Raw genomic sequence first — 24302 nt, forward strand, 5'->3', positions numbered from 1 at the left:
GCAACCATGCTGGCTTTCGGAAAGAAACAATCACCAGTGTACGACCGCTCTCAATAAGAGGTACGTGCAGATCTGGAGGCTGGGGATCCTTCTTGAGTCAGACACACTACAGCTTTAAAAGGTTCCTGCCTTCTTCTCACCTCTGCCGTACACTGACGGACGTGCGGGTGGGACAGGGTGTCCGCCAGGTCCCCCAGGTGAGGCTGCAAGACTTTTCTCGGGGAGCCGCGGATCACGGCCGAGAGGACCATCAGGTGGGAAGGCTGGGGCGCTTTCTCGATGTCCGACAAGATCAGCTTCAGGGACACCACCGGGCGGACGAACGTGCCGATCAGCTCCGCCGCTTTCAGACACTGCCAAAGAGAAGAACGCTGCTGGCCAGACTGGAAGCGGCAGAAGTATGATACAGCTTGTCACAGCATTTAAACTTTTTATTTTTTTAAAAATAGCCACTGTTTTGTTTTTGTCCCATGCTTCAGAAATTGCTTGCTAGGCCTTTCTAGTCCTATATTTAAAAAGTACTTCTACGCCTATGCAAGCATACCTAATTTTACTGCATTTCACTTTACTGCGCCTCGCAGAGATGGCATTTTCTAGCAAGTCTATCGGCGCCATTTCCCCCAACTGCACGTGCTCACTTCGTGTATCCGTGTCCCATTTTAATTCTTGCGATATTTCAAACTTTTCCATTGCTATTATAGTACACTGTTGTTGTTTTTTTAGACAATGCTATTTCATACTTAATAGGCTACAGTACAGCGCAAACCTAACTAGGAAACCAAATATATATAGATATATATATCGTGTGACTCGCTTTATTGCCATATTCGCTTTATTGTGCTGGTCTGGGATCCAACCTGCGATATCTTCGAGGTATGCTTATGTATATTTTAAAAAAGCATTTCCTGACAAGCTTATCGTAAGAACATAAGAAAGTCCCTGCTGGATCAGACCGAGGCCCATCAAGTCCAGCAGTATGTTCACACAGGGGCCAACCAGGTGCCTCTAGGAAGCCCACAAGCAAGACGACTGCAGCAGCATTTATCCTGCCTGTGTTCCAAAGCACCTAATATCATGCTCCTCTGATACTGGAGAGAATAGATGTGCACCATGACTAGTATCCATTCTGACCAATAGCCATGAATACCCCTCTCCTCCATGAACATGTCCACTCCCCTCTTAAAACCTTCCAATTTGGCAGCCATCACCACATCCTGGGGCAGGGAGTTCCACAGTGAGCTGTGTGAAGAAATGCTTCCTTTTATCTGTTTGAATTTGTCCCCTCTCTCCATGCCATGCATCGTTTTATAGACCTCTATCATGTCTACAGACCGTCATGTCTCGAAAAAATGTGCGCTACCATGCCTCTTTCAGCACCAAGCTCAACACTCTGCAAGGAAATTCTAAACACACAGGACAGAACCGTGTGACTTCCAGTGCAAAATGAACCTTTTAACCAACTTATACCGCCCAGACGCCCTCCAGGGAGTTACTGGCTTCCCTGTCCTTTCCGAGGCCTCCTCCTCAACCCTGTTCTGAAGAGCCTCTGTCCTCCCCGAGAGAAGAAGCTGCGACCCTCTCCTACAATCCATAATATTGTAAAATCTGAGTACTGCATTGGGGGGCGGGACTTAGCTTCCTTGCCTGCCAGAGGCCAGGGAGCGGAAGGCCATGCCCACTCCCGCTCGGCTGTTCACCACGGCACAAGCCAGCCTTGGGCACAGGACGGGCACACCGTTTCTGGCTGTTGAAGTGGAGAGTGGGGAATCTGCAGGCAGCCCTTACAGACCGGCTGCTTCTGCTCAGAGGAAGCTGCTGCAGAATTTTTCTTTCTACATTACTAAGCAAAAGAACTGAAAGATGCAAAGAACGTAGAAGAATTGTTTTTTTATATGCCGACTTTCTCTACCACTTAAGAATCAAACCAGCTTACAATCACCTTCCTTTTCCCTCCCCACAACAGACACCCTGTGAGGTAGGTGGGGCTGAGAGCTCTGAGAGAGCTGTGACTAGCCCAAGGTCACCCAGCTGGCTTCATGTGGAGGAGTGGGGAAACAAATCCAGTTCACCAGATTAGCCTCCGCCGCTCATGTGGAGGAGTGGGGAATCAAACCCGTTTCTCCAGATCAGAGTCCACTGCTCCAAACCACTGCTCTTAACCACTACACCACGCTGGCTCTAGGGACTGGGTGGTTTTTTTAAAAAAGCTGAACGTAAATTAGTGTGGATTCAGTGTGTGTGCAAAGTGCCACTGAGTCACAGCGGACTTACGGTGACCCCGTAGGGTTTTCAAGGCAAGAGGCAAACAGAGGTGTTTTGCCACTACCTGCCTCTGTGTAGCAACCCTGGATTTCTCTGGTGGTCTCCCATCCAAGTACTAACCAGAGCCAACCCTGCTCAACTGGTGGGGAGTTTACACCTTAGACCTAGTCAGAGAAGGATTCGATGGGCACAAAGATTCCTCTACTTCTGTGGATCGCAAGCTATTGCCTCCTGCGTCGCTGGGAATTCCCCACTGAGCACATTCTTCTCACAGTGGAGAGGGGCAAGTCCCTGCCTGTAGAGAGTCTGCATCCCAATGAAGGAGCAAAGGGGCCGTCTGCACCCAACTCCGCATTAGTCTTCCAAACTGCAAGGCCCCCATTTTTGTCAAAATTACGACCCTATTTCCACAAATGGAAGATGACCCTTAAAAAGGTTTTTACCCAGAAGATCGCCTTTTATTCCTGTACATAACTGTAGCCCTGACCTGTATAGCCGCAGGCTAGCCTGATCCAATCAGGTCTCACAAGCTAATCAGGGTCGGCCCTGGTTAGTATTTGGATGGAAGACCACCAAGGAAGTCCAGGGTCGCCATGCAGAGGAAAGCAATGGCAAAACCACGCCTCTGGATGTCTCTTGCCTTGAAAAACCTACAGGGTCACCATTCAGTCTGCTGTGACTTGATGACACAAATACACACACACACACACACACATATATATAATGTAACTTGTATGCAATTACAAGGGTCCCTCCCCTGTTTTTCTTGATGGCACATGTGGTAAACAAAAAACGTAGGCTTTCCTTTCAGGTACACAGCTATGCCTATCTTTCTTATCGAAGAAGAGTTGGTTTTTATACCCCGCTCTTCTCTACCTTTAAGGAGTCTCAAAGCGGCTTTCAATCACCTTCCCTTCCCCTCCCCACAACAAACACCTTGTCAGGTAGGTGGAGCTGAGAGAGTTTGGAGAGAACTGTGACTAGCCCAAGGTCACCCATCTGGCTTCATGTGTAGGAGTGGCGAAAAAGAAGAAGTTGGTTTTTATATGCCGACTTTCTCTACCACTTAAGGAAGAATCAAACCAGCTTACAATCACCTTCCCTTCCCCTCCCCACAACAGACACCCTGTGAGGTAGATGGGCTGAGAGAGCTCTAAGAGAGTTGTGACTAGCCCAAGGTCACCCAGCAGGCTTCATGTGCACGAGTGGGGAAACCAACACGGTTCTCCAGATTAGAGTCCACTGCTTTTAACCACTACGCCACGCTGGCTTCCTTAACCTTCCAAAATGGGCAATAAGGCACCTGCTTCTTTGTGCCTGACATTTATCCACAGTGACATCTCTCTCCGACTACCTACCAACTTATTCAGGGGAAGAGAAACAAATTCTGGACCCCAGCAAAAGCAAAAACTTCCTTAGACTTTAAACAGCTAAAACTGTCAACGGCAAAGAACATTAATGATCCCCCCCCCCCACGCACACAGGAAAAAAGAAAACTAGCGGGAAGGAAGCATAAACAGGTCGTGTCTGAACACCAATTAAGGTCCTCACCAGGAATAAGCATGCCTTAATTCGGTGGGAGGATCATACAGAGAGAGGGAGAGAAAACAGATAGCATGTGAAATTAACTAGAAAGGGCACGAACCGCGCATACTTTTAAAATGGAATTTGTCCCCCCGAGGCATTTTCATGATTTAATCTGTTGCTTATGATTTTTAAGAGGCTGTTTAACATCTCTTGGCTTGGTGACTGCCAGAGAGGTGAAGGGCAATTTCGGCAGCTCCTCGTTGCTGATCCGACCAATGGACCAAACAGAAATAAGTGGCTTAAGGACAGCCCACGCAAGGAACATAACTGATCTGTGGCACGATGCGGGGTGACCGACAAGCAAGGCAGCCCTTCTGGGTCAGTCCCCACCCACGCACAAAGGTGCAGCACGCAGGAGATGGAACAGCCAGAGAGATAGGTGTACCTGACTTCCAAAAATAGTCTGGCATCCCGGCTCTTACAGTCACTGGCAAGTGGCCACATGAGCGGCGGATGCTAATTTGGTGAACTGGGTTGGTTTCCCCACTCCTACAACACGAAGCCAGCTGGGTGACCGTGGGCTACTGACAGTTCTCTCTGAACTCTCTCAGCCCCACCTACCTCACAGGTTGTCTGTTGTGGGGAGGGGAAGGGAAGGTGATTGTAAGCCGGTTTGATTCTTCCTTAAGTGGTAGAGAAAGTCAGCATATAAAAACCAACTCTTTTTCTTCTTCCTCTTAGAGGACTCTGACCCTCAGCGTACTGGCCAGTGTGGTATAGTGGTTAAGAGTAGTGGTTTGGAGCGGTGGACTCTGGAGAACCAGGTTGGATTCCCCACTCCTCCACATGAGCAACAGACTCTAATCTAGTGAACCAGGTTGGTTTCCCCACTCCTTCACATAAAGACAGCTGGGTGACCTTGGGCTAGTCACAGCTCTCTTACAGCTCTCTCAGCCCCATGTACCTCACGGGGTGTTTGTTGTGGGGAGGGAAAAAGAAGGTGATTGTAAGCCGGTTTCATAGAATCATAGAGCTGGAATGGACCACTAGGGTCATCTAGTCCAACCCCCCGCACAATGCAGGAAATTCACAACTACCTCCCCCGCACACCCCCAGTGGCCCCTACACGCCCAGAAGATGGCCAAGATGCCCTCCCTCTCATCATCTGCTTAAGGTCATAGAATCAGCATTGCTGACAGATGGCCATCTAGCCTCTGCTTCAAAACCTCCAGGGAAGGAGAGTCTACCACCTCCCGAAGAAGCCTGTTCCACTGAGGAACCACTCTAACTATCAGAAAGCTCTTCCTAATGTCTAGATGGAAACTCTTTCGATTTAATTTCAACCCGTTGGTTCTGGTCCACCCCTCTGGTCGGTTTGGTTCTTCGTTAAGTGGCAGAGAAAGTTGGCATATAAGCACCAGCTTTTCTTCTTCGACGGAAGGCCCTCCAACCTCTCGGAATTACTTTGGTTTATTTACCCTGCTCCTTCGTTGCCATCTTTGTGCCTCTCGTTCCAAAACACTGAGGACAGGCCCTTGTGTGAACACTCAAAAGTGGTCATACTCACTTCCCTTCCCACAAGGCTTTCCTCATCCAGGCACGTGCGGTACAACATGCGGAGCAGGAGCTCCATGTGTTGAGTGATGTGGTCCTCGGCGTGCTGCAGCAGGATGGAGAGGAGCCGGGAGGCCTTGATTCTGGTGCCGACGACCCAATCGGTGAGATCATGGCAGAGGCCGGGAAGGATTTTGTAGAGGTGCCTCGTCACCAGCTCCCGGCAGCCCAGTCCTGGTCGAGCCACTAGGGTGGGAAGTTTTATTGAAAACAGGGGCGAAATTCAGGAAATAAAAAAGGGTTCAGAAAACATTTAGAAACTGAGAATGAAAAAAACAAACAAACCAATACATAGATTACATAGACCCAAAAAACCCCCAATGATAACAAAAATTACATAGACCAAAGAAAAAGACCATTCTTGAACTTCATCTGCAAACCCCAATGTGAGCATCAATACATTCCACTAATTTTCTGCTCATTAAGACATAAAATATTGGTTTACCTAATTAAATTACTTATATTAGTCATAGGTTTTACCGAAATAAAGTAACAAATTACCCCATACCTTATTAAATTCTTCCCCCACCTTATATCCTTGAATTTCTCTGGTATTAAAAGTAATTTTTTCCAAAATCATGAACATTTTTATTTTCTGTCGCCACCTGTCCGAAGTAATATTTTCTGCCATTTTCCAATTCGCAGCGATTACCAACCTCTCTGCTATAACCAAAAAAACTTACTAATGTTTTCTGTGTACAATTCCCATTTTCGTTCAAAGATAGATGTTCCTGGTTTTTTTTGCACTTTCTAACAATAAAACTCTTAAAAAAAACATTTAGAAACATTTATACTCTTGACTTAAAAAGAAGAAGAGTTGGTTTTTATATGCCAACTTTCACTACCCCTTCAGGGAGACTCAAACCAGCTTACAGTCACCTTCCCTTCCCCTCCCCACAACAAACACCCTGTGAGGTAGGTGGGGCTGAGAGAGCCCTAACAGAGCTGAAACTTGCCCAAGGTCACCCAGCTGGCTTCATGTGAAGGAGTGGGGAAACAAATCCAGTTCACCGGATTAGTCTCCGCCACTCATGTGGAGGTGTGGGGAATTGAACCCAGTTCTCCAGATCAGACTCCACTGCTCCAAACCACCGCTCTTAACCACTACACCATGCTGGCTCTCAGAAGGCAGGAGCAGTTTATGGAGGGCCCTACTTCAAGGCCAGGCTCTTCAAAGGCATCTGACTGCAGTTTCTTCTTTTGTTGAGGGAGAAGACAGCCCTGGCATTATGGGAACTGACCGCAAAGCACCACTCAAAGGGGGGGGGGAAAGGTCAACGACAGAAAGAAATCTGCCTGAGGGGACATAGTCAGAGAGCGCCGTTGTATTTGACCAGAGGCATTGCTGAAGAAGAGAAAGAGGATGACTTTTGACCACTCCTTTTCAACAGCCCCTTTATTTTCTAGCGCTCAACGTGGCTATTTCATCCGCTGTCAAAGCTTCCTCCGCTCCCCCCTTCCTTTAGCCTGTTTGCAGCCAGACCCTAAGGCAAAGGGTTTGGGTTGTTTTTTGATTTTCAGAAGAAAGTTGCCCTACTGTTGGGACTGCCAAGGGCATCTCCTTTGACTCGCCTCTCCAGCCAGCAGTCTCCGTCAAGGGAGATCAAAGCTGAAGGAGGTGTCGAGTCTGTGAGCTTGCTGCTAGAAAAAGCTGGGTTAAGCAGAACGATTCAATTCCACGTTGAAAATGGGAGAAACAGGACGGGGGTCAAACAGTCCAGTGTCAAACAGTCCTGTCCCTGCAAACAAACTGTACTTTAAAAAGTACAAACTGTACTTTAAAAAAAAGAGAGAGAGAAAGAAGCACAAAAGTTGGATGTGAAACTTTCGTTGTGTGCTAAGTCCTGTCGAGTTGCTTCCGACTCCTGGCAACCCTATGAATCGATGACCTCCCAATTGGCATAGAGGGCGCTCCTGGACAGAGATTGCAGGTGGGGATATGATGCAGGCTTGGGCCTATACTTCTGCCTGCCTCTCTTGAGCCAGCGGGGTGTGGTGGTGAAGAGTGGCGGACTCTGATCTGGAGAATCGGGTTCGATTCCCCACTCCTCCACATGAAGCCTGCTGGGTGACCTTGGGCCAGTTCTCTCAGAACTCTCTCAGCCCCACCTACCTCACAAGGTGTCTGTTGTGGGGAGATGGGAAGGCGATTGTAAGCCACTTTGAGACCCCTTAAAGGTAGAGAAAAGAGGGGTGTAACAACCTACTCTTCTTCTTCAGGCGCTGAGTTTGCAGTTTACTCAGTTTACTAAGCCAGACACAGAATATGCCGATGCACAGAGGTGGCATATGTACTTTAGTTTTCACTGAGGGAAAGGGGCTCCGCGGCTCGGTGAGGGAGCCTCCACTTGGCACAGAGAAAGTCCCGGGTTCGATCCCTGGCTTCTCTGGTTACAAGGGATCAGGGAAGGTGATTGTAAGCCGGTTTGATTCTCCTTAAAAGGTAGAGAAAGTCGGCATACAAAAACCAACTCTTCTTCTTCTTTTTAGGGTATTTTCCTTCCGTGGTTTTCCATTTACTGTGATTTCTCTCGAAAGTACAGTAAGGACCCCATCCACCCGGTATCAAAAAAGGTACACGATTGTGAAAAGATGGCCCCGCTCTCTGGGTATTTCCACCCTCATTATACTCACTTCCTTGAGGATAATAAGGAGGTGCACTATAGAAGTCCAGCTTGTCCTTAATGTCATCCTCGTTTTCATTTTCCCACTGCAAACCTACTTTCTTCCAGTAACTCAGAGCCAGCTCCCTGAAGGGTAAAAACAAAAGAGTCACGAAAACGCGGCTCGTTGCGAGCAATCATTGAAAAGACCTCTACAAGACGTCACACAAAGCTCAAGATCCCTTCCAAGCTTACCAGAGAAATCTGGATGAAGAATTACGACTCCGGGGCATTTCCCAAGATCGTCACGGCCTCGGTAGTCTAAAAATAGTGTAAGTTCTCTGACAATAATTCAGATGCATCTGCTAACAGCAGTAAAAGCTGAGCTATCTGAACAAAGACTTTCTTTACTTGACACTCTCGTCTTTTCAGTCCACTAATTCCCAAAGGGCTGGTTCATGAATGCATGCTCGAAGCGGGACGGCCATCTGCATGTGTGAATGAGCTGCTGCGAGAGAAATGCCTCGCAGAGAGAGCATTCCTTTCGCCAGCTGTCCGCTTTCTCCAGCGGAGAAAGCTTTCACATGATCTTTCAGGATAACAAATTTTGAAATCAAATCAAGACCAGAAAGCGATCACTTCCCTCTCGCTTTATCTTGTAACTTCAAGAATTATTCCCTTAAACATCCAGCACCTACGCATCTTGATGCAACAGTTGAACCGGGGAGCCTTAAAGTTAAATGGAACTGGCAGCTAAATAAGGCTGCTGATGAGTGGACCAATTTAGAGAAAAGCAAAGATACTCACTCTAGATTACTTGGAGATCCAGAAATATCTACTTCTGTTCTTAGTGCATATGACAAACATATTCAGAGTCTGATACCCTTATTATCCAGAGCCAGTTCAGCTCACTCTGTGCCAAAGGCTCCCTCTAAGGGATGGTATGATCAGGAGTGTGTGACTGCCCCCAAAGCGTTGGGAGCGTCAGGACCATTTCCCCGTCTCCTGGGCGGAAGCGGTGCCCTTACCGATTCTCGTGCATTTCGTCCGCGAGGCCGCTGAGCAGCAGAGGAATCAGCTTGTGGAAGAAGGAATAGCGATCTCGCAGATGCAGCAGCCACTCCCCCACGACAACGGTCACGGCCTCTCTGACCTAGAATAGGCCAAATAAATAAAGGAAAGGAAAAAGGGGAAAAGAATAAGCTGAAACGTAATGCTTTTTTTTTTTGGCTATCACGTGGTTTGCCCACCTGCTTCTTGACAATTCCTCGTCTCTCTAGAGCTGTGGTTCCCAAACTTTTCGGTCCACCGCCCCCTTGGTTCCACAAACTCAACCCCCAGCACCCCGTGTGTGTGTGTGTGTGTGTGTGTGTGTGTGTGTGTGTGAAGTGCCGTCAAATCGCTTCCGACTCATGGCGACCCTATGAATCAATGTCCTATCTTTGACAGCCTTGCTCAGGTCTTGCAAATTGAGGGCTGTGGCTTCCTTTATTGAGTCAATCCTTCTCTTGTTGGGTCTTCCCTTTTCTAGTGACTCTTGCCTTCTCATAATGTGACCAAAATACGATAGCCTCAGTTTAGTCGTTTTAGTTTCTAGGGTCAGTTCAGGCTTGAGTTGATCTATAACCCACTGATTTGTTTTTTTGGCAGTCCATGGTATTCGTAACACTCTCCTCCAACACCACATTTCAAAGGAGTCTACTTTCTTCCTATCAGCTTTCTTCATTGTCCAGCTTTCACACCCATACATAGTAATAGGGAATACGATGTAATGAATTAACCTTATCTTGGTGGCCAGTGACACATCCTTACACTTCAGAATATTTTCTAGCTCCTTTGTGGCTGCCCTTCCCAGTCTCAATCTCCTTCTGATTTCTTGGCTGCAGTCTCCCCCTACCTTATCGTATAAAAAGCATCATTCAAAATAGGGGTTTGCGTGACACACTAAAGAAGATATTAACAATAAAATTTCAAAACTGTAACGATTAATTGCACATCTATTCAAAATCAATATTAAAACTTTTTAGTTGAAATTTATTCAACAAAACTGATGAACTTGATCCAGTGGTACCAGCTCTTCAGAGTCTGGAAAAAAATCCTGATAGTTTCCACCAAATTTGCCAGCAAGGTGCCATAGCTCGATCTATTGTAGATTAGTGAACAATAGTTGAAGGGGCCACCCTCTAGTGCCCCCCTCTGCCCCCTTGCCTCTTAGTGCCCCTTTAGGTAATCCCACCGCCCCCCCGGGGGGTGGTATTGCCCACTTTGGAAAGCACTGCTCTAGAGCCTTCTTTCTAGCTAGATTAAATGCTAACCCTTCTATGGTGATGCAAGGCAGAATTTTGAATTTGCCATACTCGGAAAGGACTTGTCCGTGCTATTCTGGCTCTATCGACTCATTTACTCATGAGCTCTTGGAATGTCATTTTTATGAGGACCTTAGATCACGATATATATATATATAACCTCTTTTAATACACAAAGCCAATGCCTCTATGTCTGATATAGTGCCTCTTTTAGTAGAAAAGGGCAAGAGTCCAGTAGCACCTTAAAGACTAACAAAAATATTTTCTGGTAGGGTATGAGCTTTTGTGAGCCACAGCTCACTTCTTCAGAACTGTGGCTCACGAAAGCTCATACCCTACCAGAAAATATTTTTGTTAGTCTTTAAAGTGCTACTGGACTCTTGCCCTTTTCTACTACTGCAGACAGACTAACACGGCTACCCACTGGGAATGCCTCTTTTATTAAGAGATAGGGATCCCAAGGTTACATTGGCAGCGGCAAAATTTATCTCAGTCCTTACATCCCTCAAACATTAGATTTAAAACTATGCTGCTCAAGATCAATGGATCAAGGAGCTTCTAAGGGATAAAGGAAAGGCTATCAAGTCACGGCTGACATATGGCGACCCCGTAGGGTTTTTAAGGCAAGAGATGAACAGATCTGGTTTGCCGTTGCCCACCTTTGCAGCATGGCCCTAGCACTCCTTGGTGGTCTCCCACCCAAATACTAGCCAGGGCCGACCCGGCTCAGCTTCCGAAAATTGACAAGATGGGGCTAGCCTGGGCCTTGCAGGTCAGGGCTTGAAATGCGTTGCTGCCGAATAACAGCCTGGATCGGACAGCACACTTTGGTGCACCAGTCAGAATTGTACTGATACCAACAATTCTTGCCAAATCATGACCATTTTAGATTGTAAGCTGCTTTAGGAGCCAAGTTGGCTTAAAAGCAGGGTAAAAAAAAAAAAAAAAACCCTTCAAGAATGCAGTTGGAATTCATCGCTAATATTAACTTCGTCTGTTAGATAAAAGCAGCTGCAAAGAAGAAGAAGAGTTGGTTTTTATATGCCGGCTTTCTCTCCCACTTAAGGGAGAATCAAACCAGCTTTCAATCACCTTCCCTCCCCCTCCCCACAACAGACACCGTGAGGCTGAGAGAGCTGTAAGAGAGCTGTGACTAGCCCAAGGTTACCCAGCTGGCTTCATGTGTAGGAGCAGGGAAACCAACCCAGTTCACCAGATTAGCATCCGCCGCTCATGTGGAGGAGTGGGGAATCAAACCCGGTTCTCCAGATCAGACTCCACAGCTCCAAACCACCTTTAACACTACACCACGCTGGCTAGCCTGAATTAAAATCTGACCCAAATGTGAAGCCTTACCTGCGGGATGTCATCGAAACATCGCTGGGCTAAATGAGAAAGCACGTCATCCAGAGACTTTGCGTTGCCAAACTGAATCACAGCTCCCGTGGCCTGAATCACTGCAACGCGGACTCGGAAATGCTGGTGGGAAACGGCCTGCATTAAGGGGCTGATCAGGCTCTCTGACTGCATGTGGAAATGTTCTGGTCAAGAGAGAAGAAGAATTCAATTACACTTTACATCCGCGCACATACTTTGCTGGACATATATATGGTTTATGGCAAATGCCTTTAACAAAATACAATTTGGATGCTGCATTCTCACGTATAAGAGTGCTGCGATATGTACAGATTTCCAAATCAGTGGGTTACTGATCAAATCAAGCCTGAACTCAACCTAGAAGCTAAAAGGACTAAACTGAGGCTGTCATACTTTGGTCACATTATGAGAAGACAAGGGTCACTGGAAAAGACAATTGTGCTAGGAAAAGTGGAAGGCAGCAGGAAAAGAGGAAGACCCAACAAGAGATGGATTGACTCTATAAAGGAAGCCGTGACCCTCAATTTGCAAGGCCTGAGCAAGGCTATTAAAGATAGGACATTTTGGAGGACATTGATCCATAGAGTCACCACGAGTGGCAACATGCGCAAGAGACAGACAACCCCCTCCACCTTTGCTTGTAACCTCTATGTTCTGACCTCGCTATCTGACAAAGGTGGCATTCCTAAGAACTACTAAAGTCAATTTACTTATTGACAATGATAGATTGCCCCTGTGTAAAACACCAATGTCCTATTCTCACTCAGGTAACAAACCGCGATCACGGCTATGCCGCTTCAAAATGCTGGAGGGAGATCAAAACGACTGAAAAACAAAAAACACCTTCGCCAGATGACAGGGAGCAGAGTTTGATGGCAACCTACTCTCTAGGAATCACCAAAAATCACACAGGCGGGGTCCCTCTGTATATTCCTCATTGTGAGATCTTGTGTGTGCCAAGTGGCACACACTAGATTTGACAATAAGTGACACACAACAGCCAGTGTTTGGGCTGCAGAAACGCCCAAACAGCAAGATCCAAACAACCACCTAATTCACCCATTAAATGGCCACCGATGTAGGCTCCTTGGGGCACAGTCCCATCCCCCTTGCTACTCTGTAAATCCAGTAACAACGCAGTAGAATACAGCCTCTGAAAAACACCCAGGTATGACCACAGAGGCTACAATTCCCACATCTGCTGATGTCTCCGCATACTGTATGTTTTGTGTTCACGGACTGTCAACCTTTACTCAGGCTTGCTGAAGGTAAAAATTGGATTGATCTTCTACTTTAAAGCTATGATAAGGAAGCTACCGGGGAGCAGATCTATATGAAACAAATGACTAGCACTCAACAAGGAAACAGCTGAACAGCCCGAGAACATTAACAAACAACTCCTGAGTCAAAATATAGCTAAACAAATGAACTCTGTGACAACAGCAGAAGTTAGAGGGTAATTGACATGAACGATGGAGGGCAACTGACATGAATGAGTAACTCCTTAGGATTGGTAACCGGCCTGTTAAGAAATATCTACCTGCTGTAGATATTTGCTTGCTGTGAGTAAACACAAAACCTGCTGTGAGTAAACACAAAACCACCAGTGCTTTTTTGCACTGAGCGACCACGCGGGTTTTATGGGGCAGAACCGAGTCACTTGTCAGGTTTACCTTGGGCCAAACACACTTCTCCCCACTGAGCCAACCTCACAGGGTTGTTGCAAAGAGTAATGTGGGGAGGAAAACATTCGAAGGGGGGGGGGGGAACATCCCGACGCTATATTCTCCTGTGGAAAATTTCAACCCTGCATATATAGCTATAGTCAGGACGGTTGCTCTGAAGCCCAGCAGGTTCAGAGGCCCAAATGCGGGATATGAAGCGCGGACAAACCCAAGCGCTTTGTACGTGGTGTCTTTGCCGTCTTTTACTAACATTATTCATTTAAATTTGAATCAGAGTTTTTTTCCGGTTCGAATATTCCCAGAAATCCCACATTGCTGGATGTCAAGATAAAACAGAGGAGAGGCCAACCCTTCTCTTGGCCTAACCTCCCTCACGGGGTTCTTGTAAGCATCAAAGAGAACTGTGACACCAACAGGGTTCCCTCGGCCCAGCCCTTCTGTCTGCCTAGCCTACCTCGCAGGGTTGTTGTAAGGATAAAGGAAAACCGTGACACTGGGTGCCCTCGGCCCAGCCCTTCTCTCTCAGCCTAGCCGACTTTGCAGGGTTGTTCCAAGGATAAAATAGAGAAGGGAACCATGATAATTTGCTGGGTGCCCTCAGGCCAGCCCTTCTCTCTCTGCCTAGCCTACCTCATGGGGTTGTTGTAAGGATAAAGAAGACAAGGGAACCGTGACACTGGATGTCCCCTGGACCAGTCCTTCTGCCCCAGCCTAGCCTACTTCACAGGGTTGTTGTAAGGATAATGGTGAACCTTGACACTGACTGGGCCAGCCCTTCCCTCTCAGCCTAGCCCACCTCCGTGGCACCGACTGGGCCAGCCCTTCCCTTTCAGCCTAGCCCACCTTGCGGGGTTCTTGTAGGGATAAAAAAGAACCGTGGCACCCACTGGATACTATTGGGCCAGCCCTTCCCTCTCAGCCTAGCCCACCTCGCGGGGCTGTTGTCAGGACAAAGGAGAACCGTGGCACCGACTGGGCCAGCCCTTCCCTGTCAGCCAAGCCCACCTGGTGGGGTTGTTGTAAGGATAAAAGAGTACCGTGGCACCTACTGGATACCACTGGGCAAGCCCTTCTGCCCCTGCCTAGCCTACCTCGAGGGGCTGTTGTAAGGATAAAGGAGAACCGTGACACCCACTGGGTGCTGCTGGGACAGCCCTTCTGCCCCTGCCCAACCCACCTTGCAGGGCTGCTGTAAGGACCAAGAACTGTGACGCCGACTGGGCCAGCCCTTCCCTCTCAACCTAGCCCACCTGGCGGGGTTGTTGTAAGGATAAAGGAGAACCGTGGAACCCACTGGGTGTTGTTGGGCCAGCCCTTCCCTCTCAGCCTAGCCCACCTGGCGGGGCTGTTGTCAGGACCAAGGAGAACCATGGCGCTGACTGGGCCAGCCCTTCCTTCTCAGCCTAGCCTCCATCACAGGGTTGATGTCAGTATAAAGGCCTAGCCCACCTCGCGGGGTTATTGTAAGGATAAAGGAGAACTATTGCACCGACTGGGCCAGCCCTTCCCTCTCAGCCTAGCCCACCTGGCGGGGTTGTTGTAAGGATAAAGGAGAACTGTGGAACCCACTGGGTGCTGTTGGGCCAGCCCTTCCCTCTCAGCCTAGCCCACCTCGCGGGGCTATTGTAAGGATAAAGGAGAACTATCGCACCGGCTGGGCCAGCCCTTCCCTCTCAGCCTAGCCCACCTGGCGGGGCTGTTGTCAGGACCAAGGAGAACTATCGCACCGCCTGGGCCAGCCCTTCCCTCTCCGCCTAGCCCACCTGGCGGGGCTGTTGTCAGGATAAAAGAGAACCGTGGCACCCACTGCGTGCTGCTGGGCCAGCCCTTCCCCCTCCGCCTAGCCCACCTGGCGGGGCTGTTGTCAGGACCAAGGAGAACAGTGGCACCGCCTGGGCCAGCCCTTCCCTCTCCGCCTAGCCCACCTGGCGGGGCTGTTGTCAGGATAAAAGAGAACCGTGGCACCGCCTGGGTGCTGCTGGGCCAGCCCTTCCCTCTCCGCCTAGCCCACCTGGCGGGGCTGTTGTCAGGACCAAGGAGAACTATCGCACCGCCTGGGCCAGCCCTTCCCTCTCCGCCTAGCCCACCTGGCGGGGCTGTTGTCAGGACCCAGGAGAACCGTGGCACCGCCTGGGCCAGCCCTTCCCTCTCCGCCTAGCCCACCTGGCGGGGCTGTTGTCAGGATAAAAGAGAACCGTGGCACCGCCTGGGTGCTGCTGGGCCAGCCCTTCCCTCTCCGCCTAGCCCACCTGGCGGGGCTGTTGTCAGGACCAAGGAGAACTATCGCACCGCCTGGGCCAGTCCTTCCCTCTCCGCCTAGCCCACCTGGCGGGGCTGTTGTCAGGATAAAAGAGAACCGTGGCACCGCCTGGGTGCTGCTGGGCCAGCCCTTCCCTCTCCGCCTAGCCCACCTGGCGGGGCTGTTGTCAGGACCAAGGAGAACTATCGCACCGCCTGGGCCAGTCCTTCCCTCTCCGCCTAGCCCACCTGGCGGGGCTGTTGTCAGGATAAAAGAGAACCGTGGCACCGCCTGGGTGCTGCTGGGCCAGCCCTTCCCTCTCCGCCTAGCCCACCTGGCGGGGCTGTTGTCAGGACCAAGGAGAACTATCGCACCGCCTGGGCCAGTCCTTCCCTCTCCGCCTAGCCCACCTGGCGGGGCTGTTGTCAGGATAAAAGAGAACCGTGGCACCGCCTGGGTGCTGCTGGGCCAGCCCTTCCCTCTCCGCCTAGCCCACCTGGCGGGGCTGTCGTGAGCGGGGGGGGGGGGGAGAGAGAGAGAGAGAGCCGAGCCCCCCCCTCGCCGCGCCGCCGCCGCTCACCGGGCATGGCGTGGGCGGCCTGGGCGGCGAGGGCGCAGGCCTCGCGCTTGGCGGGCGGGAAGGCGTCGAGGAGGGCGGCGCGGAGGACGCGGGCCACCTCGGGCAGGTAGGCGGCCAGGGCGGCGGCGGGGCAGCGCCGGAGCAGCAGGCCCAGCAGGCCCAGCAGGCCGAGGCGCAGCTCCTCGCAGGCCTCGCGGGCCTCGTCGTCGCCGGCGCCGGGGGCGGCGTGGCCCAGGCGCTGCGCCAGCGCGGGCAGCAGGACGGGCAGGGCGCGGGCGGGCTGCGGCGCGCGGCCCAGGCAGTGGCCCAGCAGCTCCAGCGCCAGCTCCCGGCACCGCTCCGCCGGGTCGGCCAGCAGGCAGCGCGTCAGCGGCCGCAGCAGCTGCCCCACCAGCACCTCCTGCAGCGCCGACGACGCCACCTCCCGCTCCACCAGCGCCGCCCGCAGCCCGCCCAGCGCCGCCAGCCGCGCCGCCCGCGGGGACGACGCCGCCTCCAGCCCCGCCAGCAGCCGCGACACCGACTGGCTCGTCGCCGCCTCCCCCGCCGCCGCCGCCGCCATGCTCGTCGCTAAGGGCCGCGCCGAGCCGCGTTGCTAGGGACGCCGCGTCGCGACGCCCCGCTTTACGGCCGCTTTACGGCCGCGCCGCCCAGCGAGGGCGGGTTGCCGTGGAGACGGGCCTGCGAATGACAATGACGCAGGAAAGGCCCTGCTGGATCAGACCCAGGCCCATGGAGTCCACGCAGGGGCCCAACCAGGCGCCTCCAGGAAGCCCCCAAGCAAGACCACTGCAGCAGCAGCATTTATCCTGCCTGTGCTCCACAGCACCTAAGATAACAGGCATGCTCCTCTGATCCTGGAGAGAATAGGCATGCCTCATGACTAGTGGCCATTTGGACTAGTAGCCATAAGAACATAAGAAAAGCCCTGCTGGATCAGACCGAGGCCCATCGAGTCCGGCGGTATGTTCACACAGCGGCCAACCGGATGCTTCTAGGAAGCCCACAAGCAAGACCGCTGCAGCAGCATTTATCCTGCCTGTGTTCCACAGCACTTGATACAGTAGGCATGCTCCTATGATGCTGGAGAGAATAGGTCTGCAGCATGACTAGTATCCATTTTGGCTAGTAGCCATGGATAGTACTATCCTCATAAGAACATAAGGAAGGCCATGCTGGATCTGACCGAGGCCCATCGAGTCCACACAGCGGCCAACCAGGTGCCTCCAGGAAGCCCCCAAGCAAGACCACTGCAGCAGCAGCATTACCCTGCCTGTGTTCCACAGCACCTAATATCATAGGCATGCTCCTCTGATCCTGGAGAGAATAGGCATGCCTCATATCTAATGCATCCTACTCTAATCAGTATGTAGAGAGCCAGCATGGTGTAATGGTTAAGAGCAAGGGACTAACCTGGAGAACCTGGTTTGATTCCCCATTCCATGTGAAACCTGCTGGGTGACCTAGGGCAACTTATATAGCTAAGGACAACATAACTAATAACAGTTAAAATGTACCAAAACAAAGCAAATAGCACAAAAACAAGCAAGAATAAATCTGTCAAAATCAGCAGCAAGCAGATGAAATGGAAGTCTAAAAAAGCAGTTTTTAAAAAATGAGAGACCGGGGGGGGGAGGGGGGTTTCCGCAGTTGGGAGAGAAACTCAACGCATGGAGAAATGAATAGCTCAGTAATATACTGGAATGAAATAAGCAAGATGATCTTCCCAACAATAATCGCTGGAACTGTAAAGTTTCCCCAACAATAATCGTTGGAAAAGTAAAGTTTCTGAGGGTAGCCGCGTTGGTCTGCAGTAGAACAGAACTGGACTCGAATCTAACTTGAAAAAGTACAGAAACTGGAGGATGAACATACAGAATTCCAACCATGCATACACATGCACAGATACATTATGTTATCTGCCAGATGCAAACCCATGAAGGCAGAACAGTGGAATGAATTAGCTTTTATTCTGTAGCACTCAGCTGCTGTTAAAATGACTGGGGAAGGGCAGACGCAACCATACTAATGGGGTTCTTGAAGTTTGAAATGTAGACTGTAAGCTCCTCTGGGCAGTAATTTTGTGTTTTCCGCTTTAGTTATTCTGCAAAACACTCAGGTGCTTTATACATTAATAAAATAATAATGATGATTATGATGTCGAGTGATTTCTGCTAATTTGCACTCTGGACCATTCAGCATTTGCAAAATCAGAAAATAACTTCATGCAGCCGTTTGTATGAAAAACAAGTGGAACACAATCATCATCTTTGGCCTGAAACTCATGACAAATACGCTTTCACGGTGCAGTCCTAATCAGAGGCAAACCCTTTTGTCAACGATCGACTTCAGTCGACTTAACCAGGTAGAACCTCTTGCTTAGGATGGAGGGTTTTCTTGGCGAGCACAACCCAACAAACGGCGTACCCTCACATTTATCGTGCATTTATACGTTTTGAACGAGGCAATTCCAAGCAATGGCATTTAAAAAATATTTACAGATCTTCAGCAGATTTGCTGCTAGGGAAAGGTGAAGACCCAACATGAGATGGATTGACTCAGTAAAGTAAGTCACAGCCTTCAGTTTGCAAGACTCGAGCAAGGCAGTTAATAGGATATTTTGGAAGTCATTTAATTCATAGGTAAGGTTGCCAGCTCCAGTTTGGGAAATACCTGGAGATTTTTAGGGTGGAGCCTGAGGAGGGCGGGGTTTGGGGAGGGACTTCAGTGCCATGGAGTCCAATGGCCAAAGTGCCCATTTTCTCCAGGTGATCTCTATTAGCAGGAGATGTTGTAATAGCAGGAGATCTCCAGTTAGTACCTGGAGGTTGGCAACCCTATTTATAGGGTCGCCATAAATTGGAAAGAACTTGAGGTCACATTACACAGCATTCTTTAGCCCAGGGGTCCCCGACGTGGTGCCTGCCAACACCTTTCCTGGCACCCGCCAAGTAGGGTTGCCAGCCTCCAGGTACTAGCTGGAGATCTCCTGCTATTACACCTCATCTCCAGCTAATAGAGATCAGTTCACCTGGAGAAAATGGACGCTTTGGCCATTGGACTCTATGGCATTGAAGTCCTCCCCTCCCCAAAACCTGCCCTCCTCAGGCTCCACCCCAAAACTCCAGGTATTTCTCATCCTACCACCAAGTGTTTTTAGGAAGTGGGCGGGGCCAGGTGGGGCTTTTGCCCAGCAGGGCTTCTGATCGGCCTAGGATTGCCAACCTACAGGTAGCAACCCTAGACAAAGGGACTACGATGTCATTCTCATGAACTGCAAAATTGCAGTCGGATGTTAGAATATAAAATCTGAAGAAGCCAACGTATTTTCACGCCAACGTAATTACGACGCGAAACAAGATGAAACCGGGATCTTGTCACCACGTTCTATGTGCATAGAACGCATAGCTTTTTCCAGCTATGTGTTTGAAACGCAAGCTTTTTAGAGCAGCGTAAACGCATAGCTTTTTTCCAGCAGCGTGTTTGTATTAGTTACACACAGCAGCAGGATTCCCAATTATAGCACGGGATTGGCCAGCAACCACCAGCTGACCACGGGATTAAGTGCATCTCGGCACGAAGAGCTCATACTGCGGGATAAGTCATAATCATTTTCCCTGATGTTCTAAGAAGTTACCACAGTATTCACAAGTGATTGGATGTGGTTTTTCATCTAAAACGTCTATCATATGGACTCAGATACATGGACTATTCATGTAATGTTTAGTTCCGTTTGAGCATTTGAGTAACTGTATTACTATCCACTGTGATGGTTTATTTTATTACTATCCACTGTGATGGTTGTAATGTTAAGGGCATAATAGAATATTGCAAATAACACCCTTAGTGTCATTAATTTTATTAGTGGCTGTGTACTGAAAGTAAATTTCCTATATAGGATTTTTCCACAACCTACAGGTAGCAGCTGGAGATCTCCCGATCTGTGCGCCCAGCGCGATGACATCCCTTCCGGGTTGACGCGGAAGTGCCGGCATCGTGCTGTGGAGGCTGTAACACTCTACCCCCAAAACTTTAAGGACCTCTCCAGGAAAAACCGGTGAACGATTCATTGACCAAGCTTGCATGGCAGGATTTTGACTGAGTCTTTATAACCCTGGCCACAGACTTCGCCAGTTGTAGTGCTGCCCATTTATCTCTATCTGCAAGCAGAGGGTGGACTCTGTGGCATAATACCCTGCTGAGGTCCCTCCCCTCTAGGGTTGTGAGTTCCAGGTTGGGAAATACCTGGAGATTTTTGGGGGTGGACCCTGTGGAGGGCGGGGTCTAGGGAGGGACTTTAATGGGGTATAATGCCATCGAGTCCACCTTCCAAAGAGGAGATTTGCTGCAGGAGCTCCAGGTCGCCTGAAGATCAGTTGTACATACAAACATAAGAAAGGCCCTGCTGGATCAGACCAAGCTCCATCAAGTCCAGCAGTCTGTTCACACAGTGGCCAACCAGGTGCCTCTAGGAAGCCCACAAACACAACAACTGCAGCATTATCCTGCCTGTGTCCCACAGCACCTAATAGGCATGCTCCTCTGGTCCTGGAGAGAAGAGGTATGCATCATGACTAGTATCCATTTTGACTAGTATCCATGGACACCCCCTCTCCTCCATGAGCATGTCCACTCCCCTCTTAAAGCCTTCCAAGTTGGCAGCCATCACCACATCTTGGGGCAGGGAGTTCCACAATTTAACTATGTGTTGTGTGAAGAAATAGTTCCTTTTATCTGTTTTGAATCTCTGTCACCCTGCACCTTCAGCAGATGACCCCGCGTTCTAGTATTATAAGAGAGGGAGAAAATAGTGGAAAAATCTCCAGCCACCACCTGTGGGTTGGCAACCCTACTCCCCACCCCAAACCCTGCCTCCCTAGGCTCCACCCCAAACCTCCAGGAATTCCACAAGCTGGTGTTGGCAACCCTAGCCTCTGCATAGAGACATGGCTCAGTTCCCCTGCCCAATGTATGGATGTTATGCGTGTGTGTCCTTTTGGGTGACTTGGATTTATGTGCGCTGTGATTGACGTCACCACCAGCATCCCACAGGGCCTGGAGCAGGTTCCCACTGTGTGTGAGTGTGTGTGTTTGTGTGTTTCCCCTGCAGGAGGGAGGCCGAGCTTGGTAATATGACTGACAGCAGCTGGGAACTTCCTGTGTAAGGGAAATCTGCGGCTGGTGCCTTAGCAGCGCCTTAACGCTTTGTGTGCAAGGGGAAACATTGCTGGGGGGGGGGAGGGAGAGGTGCGTGTGGGGAGGTAGATCCTCCGGGAAGGATCTTTATTGTGTGCAAAGGTTTCCTGAGAAAGCAAGGGAGGGAGAGGGGAGGAGACACGACCCAGCAGCAGCTGGAGGAGAAGGAGGAGGAAGAGGAGGGGGCATCGCAGAATAACAGGAGGTAAAGGAAGAAGAGGTTCCCTCTGCTTGACTCTGATCCAGCAAGACAGGTATTTATATGGTCCTCTCTCACCATGCATCTTGCCTCCTCTGGTCCCCCCCCCCAAACACCTCCGTGAGGGTGTCCCCCCCCTTTCTGGGTCTCTGACATCCTTCCTCTCCCCTCTCCCTCTCCATCCTTTCTTCTTAGCTCTTCCCCTAGCAACAATGGCTGATCTCTGAATCCGGCAGGGCCGTGATGGAGGAGCTGGAATCTTTCCCCCCCTCCTCCTTCTCCATGGTGAGGGATAGAGAGAGAGAGAGATGGGGAGATGCTCTCCTGCCGAAGAGGTAGGAGGCCACCGGATCTACTGGGGAGGTTGCACATCTCCGTTTCAAAATTTCCTCTCTGGGGTGCGAAACCCCTGGCACTGCAAGAGCCATTTCTTGGATGACAGAGGCAGCCGCTGGTTGCCGCTCAAGGATTCTCTGTTTCCACATCTGTACCAAATTGAAGGGCTCCTCTCTTTACAGCTCAAAGATCCCCTATTTTCACATCTGTCCCAGATTTAATCGCATGACTGCCATGGAAGATTAAACTCAGCGGAGTGGTGTGCCCCGGTTTGTTTCGTTCTTTCTTTAGAGGGTCTCATCCATCGTCTCCCCCCCCCCCCAATCCCTTATTTCAGCTTCTCTCCCAGTGAGGGATCTACCTTCGCCAGATATTCGGGACCTATACTCATTACGACAGAGACATAGGGAATGACAGACCTATCAAATTTGGCTCGGATGCCCACAGATTCCTAACCCAACCCTCGCAAACTCCAGACACGTGTCTTTTTCATTTGAGACTTGAGGAAGCCGTCCAAAATTTCATCTTAAATTTATCTTCCTTGTCTTTTCTTTTTTTGCTTGATGGTAACTGACGAAGGCAATGTTGCTTTCTTGAAAGAGTTTCTCCTGCTATAGAGAGTGTTAAGGGTTCTTGGATGGATAAATTTGGAAACATCCGTGTATGCTTGGAGGATGTCTTGGCTAATTTAGAATTAGACGATGAATGGTATGCGATGGCTTGAATAGATCCTTTGCCATTTTTTTGTGAATTGATTTTTTTTCCCTACAGAGGTTACATGACTTCAGTATTCCCCCTAAGGCCCAAACATCAGCTCAACAGTTCTGAGCCCGACCTTCGGGTTGGGGAGAGCGGGGTAGATATGTAATAAATAATAATAATAATTCTGTAGGCGGAAGATGACAGATTCCTGCCAACGAATGAGGAGATATTTTCAATGCAAACCATCTAGTTGGCCGCTGTGTGAACAGACTGCTGGACTTGATGGACCTTGGTCTGATCCCCTGAGGGCAGTAGTGGAGGAAAAAAGAGGGGAATGAAACCCAACCTAAAAACAAAAGCTGGGTACCCGGGGTTGGGTGAGAGGAAAACTGATGTAAGTCTATGTGGAAATATTACAAATATGTTTTATTAGAAGCGCTATACAGATTTTAAAATTCTTTAAAAGCCTTAAAATGGCACAATGGCCAATTTTGTGCCATTTTAATGCTTTTAAAGAATTTTAAAATCTGTATAGTGCTTCTGATAAAATATATTTGTAATATTTCCACATAGACTTACATCAGTTTTCCTCTCACCCAACCCCAGGTACCCAGCTTTGGTCTGATCCAGCAGGGCTTTTATGATGTTCTTATCTTTTATAGCAAACCGTTCTGGTTCAGTGTAAGCAATTGTTAACAAAACACAGTGTGTTTTTAAGACCCATGCTGCAAAAATAGAAGATAATTAGATAGACAGAGCATCCCGTTGCCTTTGGCAACACTATATTTTATTTATTTATTATATCCCGCCTTTCCTTTTGGTTCAAGGCTGCTTACAAAAATCCTCTAGTGAACAATCTAGCAGTGCAGTCCTGAGGAGATTTACACCCTTCTAAACCAATGGGCTTAGAAGAGTGTAAATCTTCTTAGGGTGACTGTTACACAATATACTCATAAAATCATAGAATCATAGAGTAGGGAGGGACCACCGGGGTCATCTAGTCCAACCCCCTGCACAATGCAGGAAATTCACAACTACCTCCCCCCACCCCCCCACCCCCCCACCCCAGTGACCCCTACTCCATGCTCAGAAGATGGCCAAGATGCCCTCACTCTCGTAAACTGTCCAAGGTCATAGAATCAGCATTGATGACAGATGGCCATCGAGCCTCTTCTTAAAAACCTCCAGGGAAGGAGAGCTTACCACCTCCCGAGGAAGCCTGTTCCACTGAGGAACCGCTCTGACTGTTAGAAAGTTCTTCCTAATGTCTAGACGGAAACTCTTTGGGTCTAATTTCAACCCGTTGGTTCTGGTCCGACCTTCTGGGGCAACACAAAACAACTTGGCACCCTCCTCTATATGACAGCCCTTCAAGTACTTGAAGATGGTTCTCATATCCCCTCTCAGTCTTCTCCTCTCCAGGCTAAACATCCCCAGCTCCTTCAACCTTTCCTCGTAGGACTTGTTTGCTTTTTGAGACTTTTGAGACAACGAGGTAGCATTTTTTATGTCTTCCTTTTTGCTGGCGTGAGCGGAGGTGGCACAAATACCTGGCCGGTCTTGGGCTAAAGGAGGCGACCTCACTTTCAAATGCTCATGTCCCGTCCCGTGGTTTTGGAGAACGGCCTTTGCCCCGCTAAAATCACACGCTTCTCTCGCCTAGGGTCATTGCCTAG

The 24302-nt window shown here is 49.5% G+C and overlaps 1 protein-coding gene across 1 annotated transcript in view; it reads right to left on the reverse strand.

The window, feature by feature from the left end:
- DNAAF5 (dynein axonemal assembly factor 5) overlaps window positions 1-16755 on the reverse strand; it is a 32781-nt gene extending 16026 nt beyond the window's left edge. The window contains exons 1-6 of the mRNA XM_056866620.1: window positions 16194-16755; window positions 11669-11853; window positions 9035-9159; window positions 8038-8153; window positions 5357-5589; window positions 141-353 (exon numbers count right to left, since the gene is read on the reverse strand). Coding sequence (XP_056722598.1) covers window positions 141-353; window positions 5357-5589; window positions 8038-8153; window positions 9035-9159; window positions 11669-11853; window positions 16194-16755 — 1434 coding nt within the window. The remainder of the gene's footprint in view (window positions 1-140; window positions 354-5356; window positions 5590-8037; window positions 8154-9034; window positions 9160-11668; window positions 11854-16193) is intronic.
- Window positions 16756-24302: the final 7547 nt, after the last annotated feature.

The sequence above is a fragment of the Euleptes europaea genome, chromosome 21 (assembly GCF_029931775.1).
Source record: "Euleptes europaea isolate rEulEur1 chromosome 21, rEulEur1.hap1, whole genome shotgun sequence".
NCBI classification, from domain to species: Eukaryota; Metazoa; Chordata; class Lepidosauria; order Squamata; family Sphaerodactylidae; genus Euleptes; species Euleptes europaea.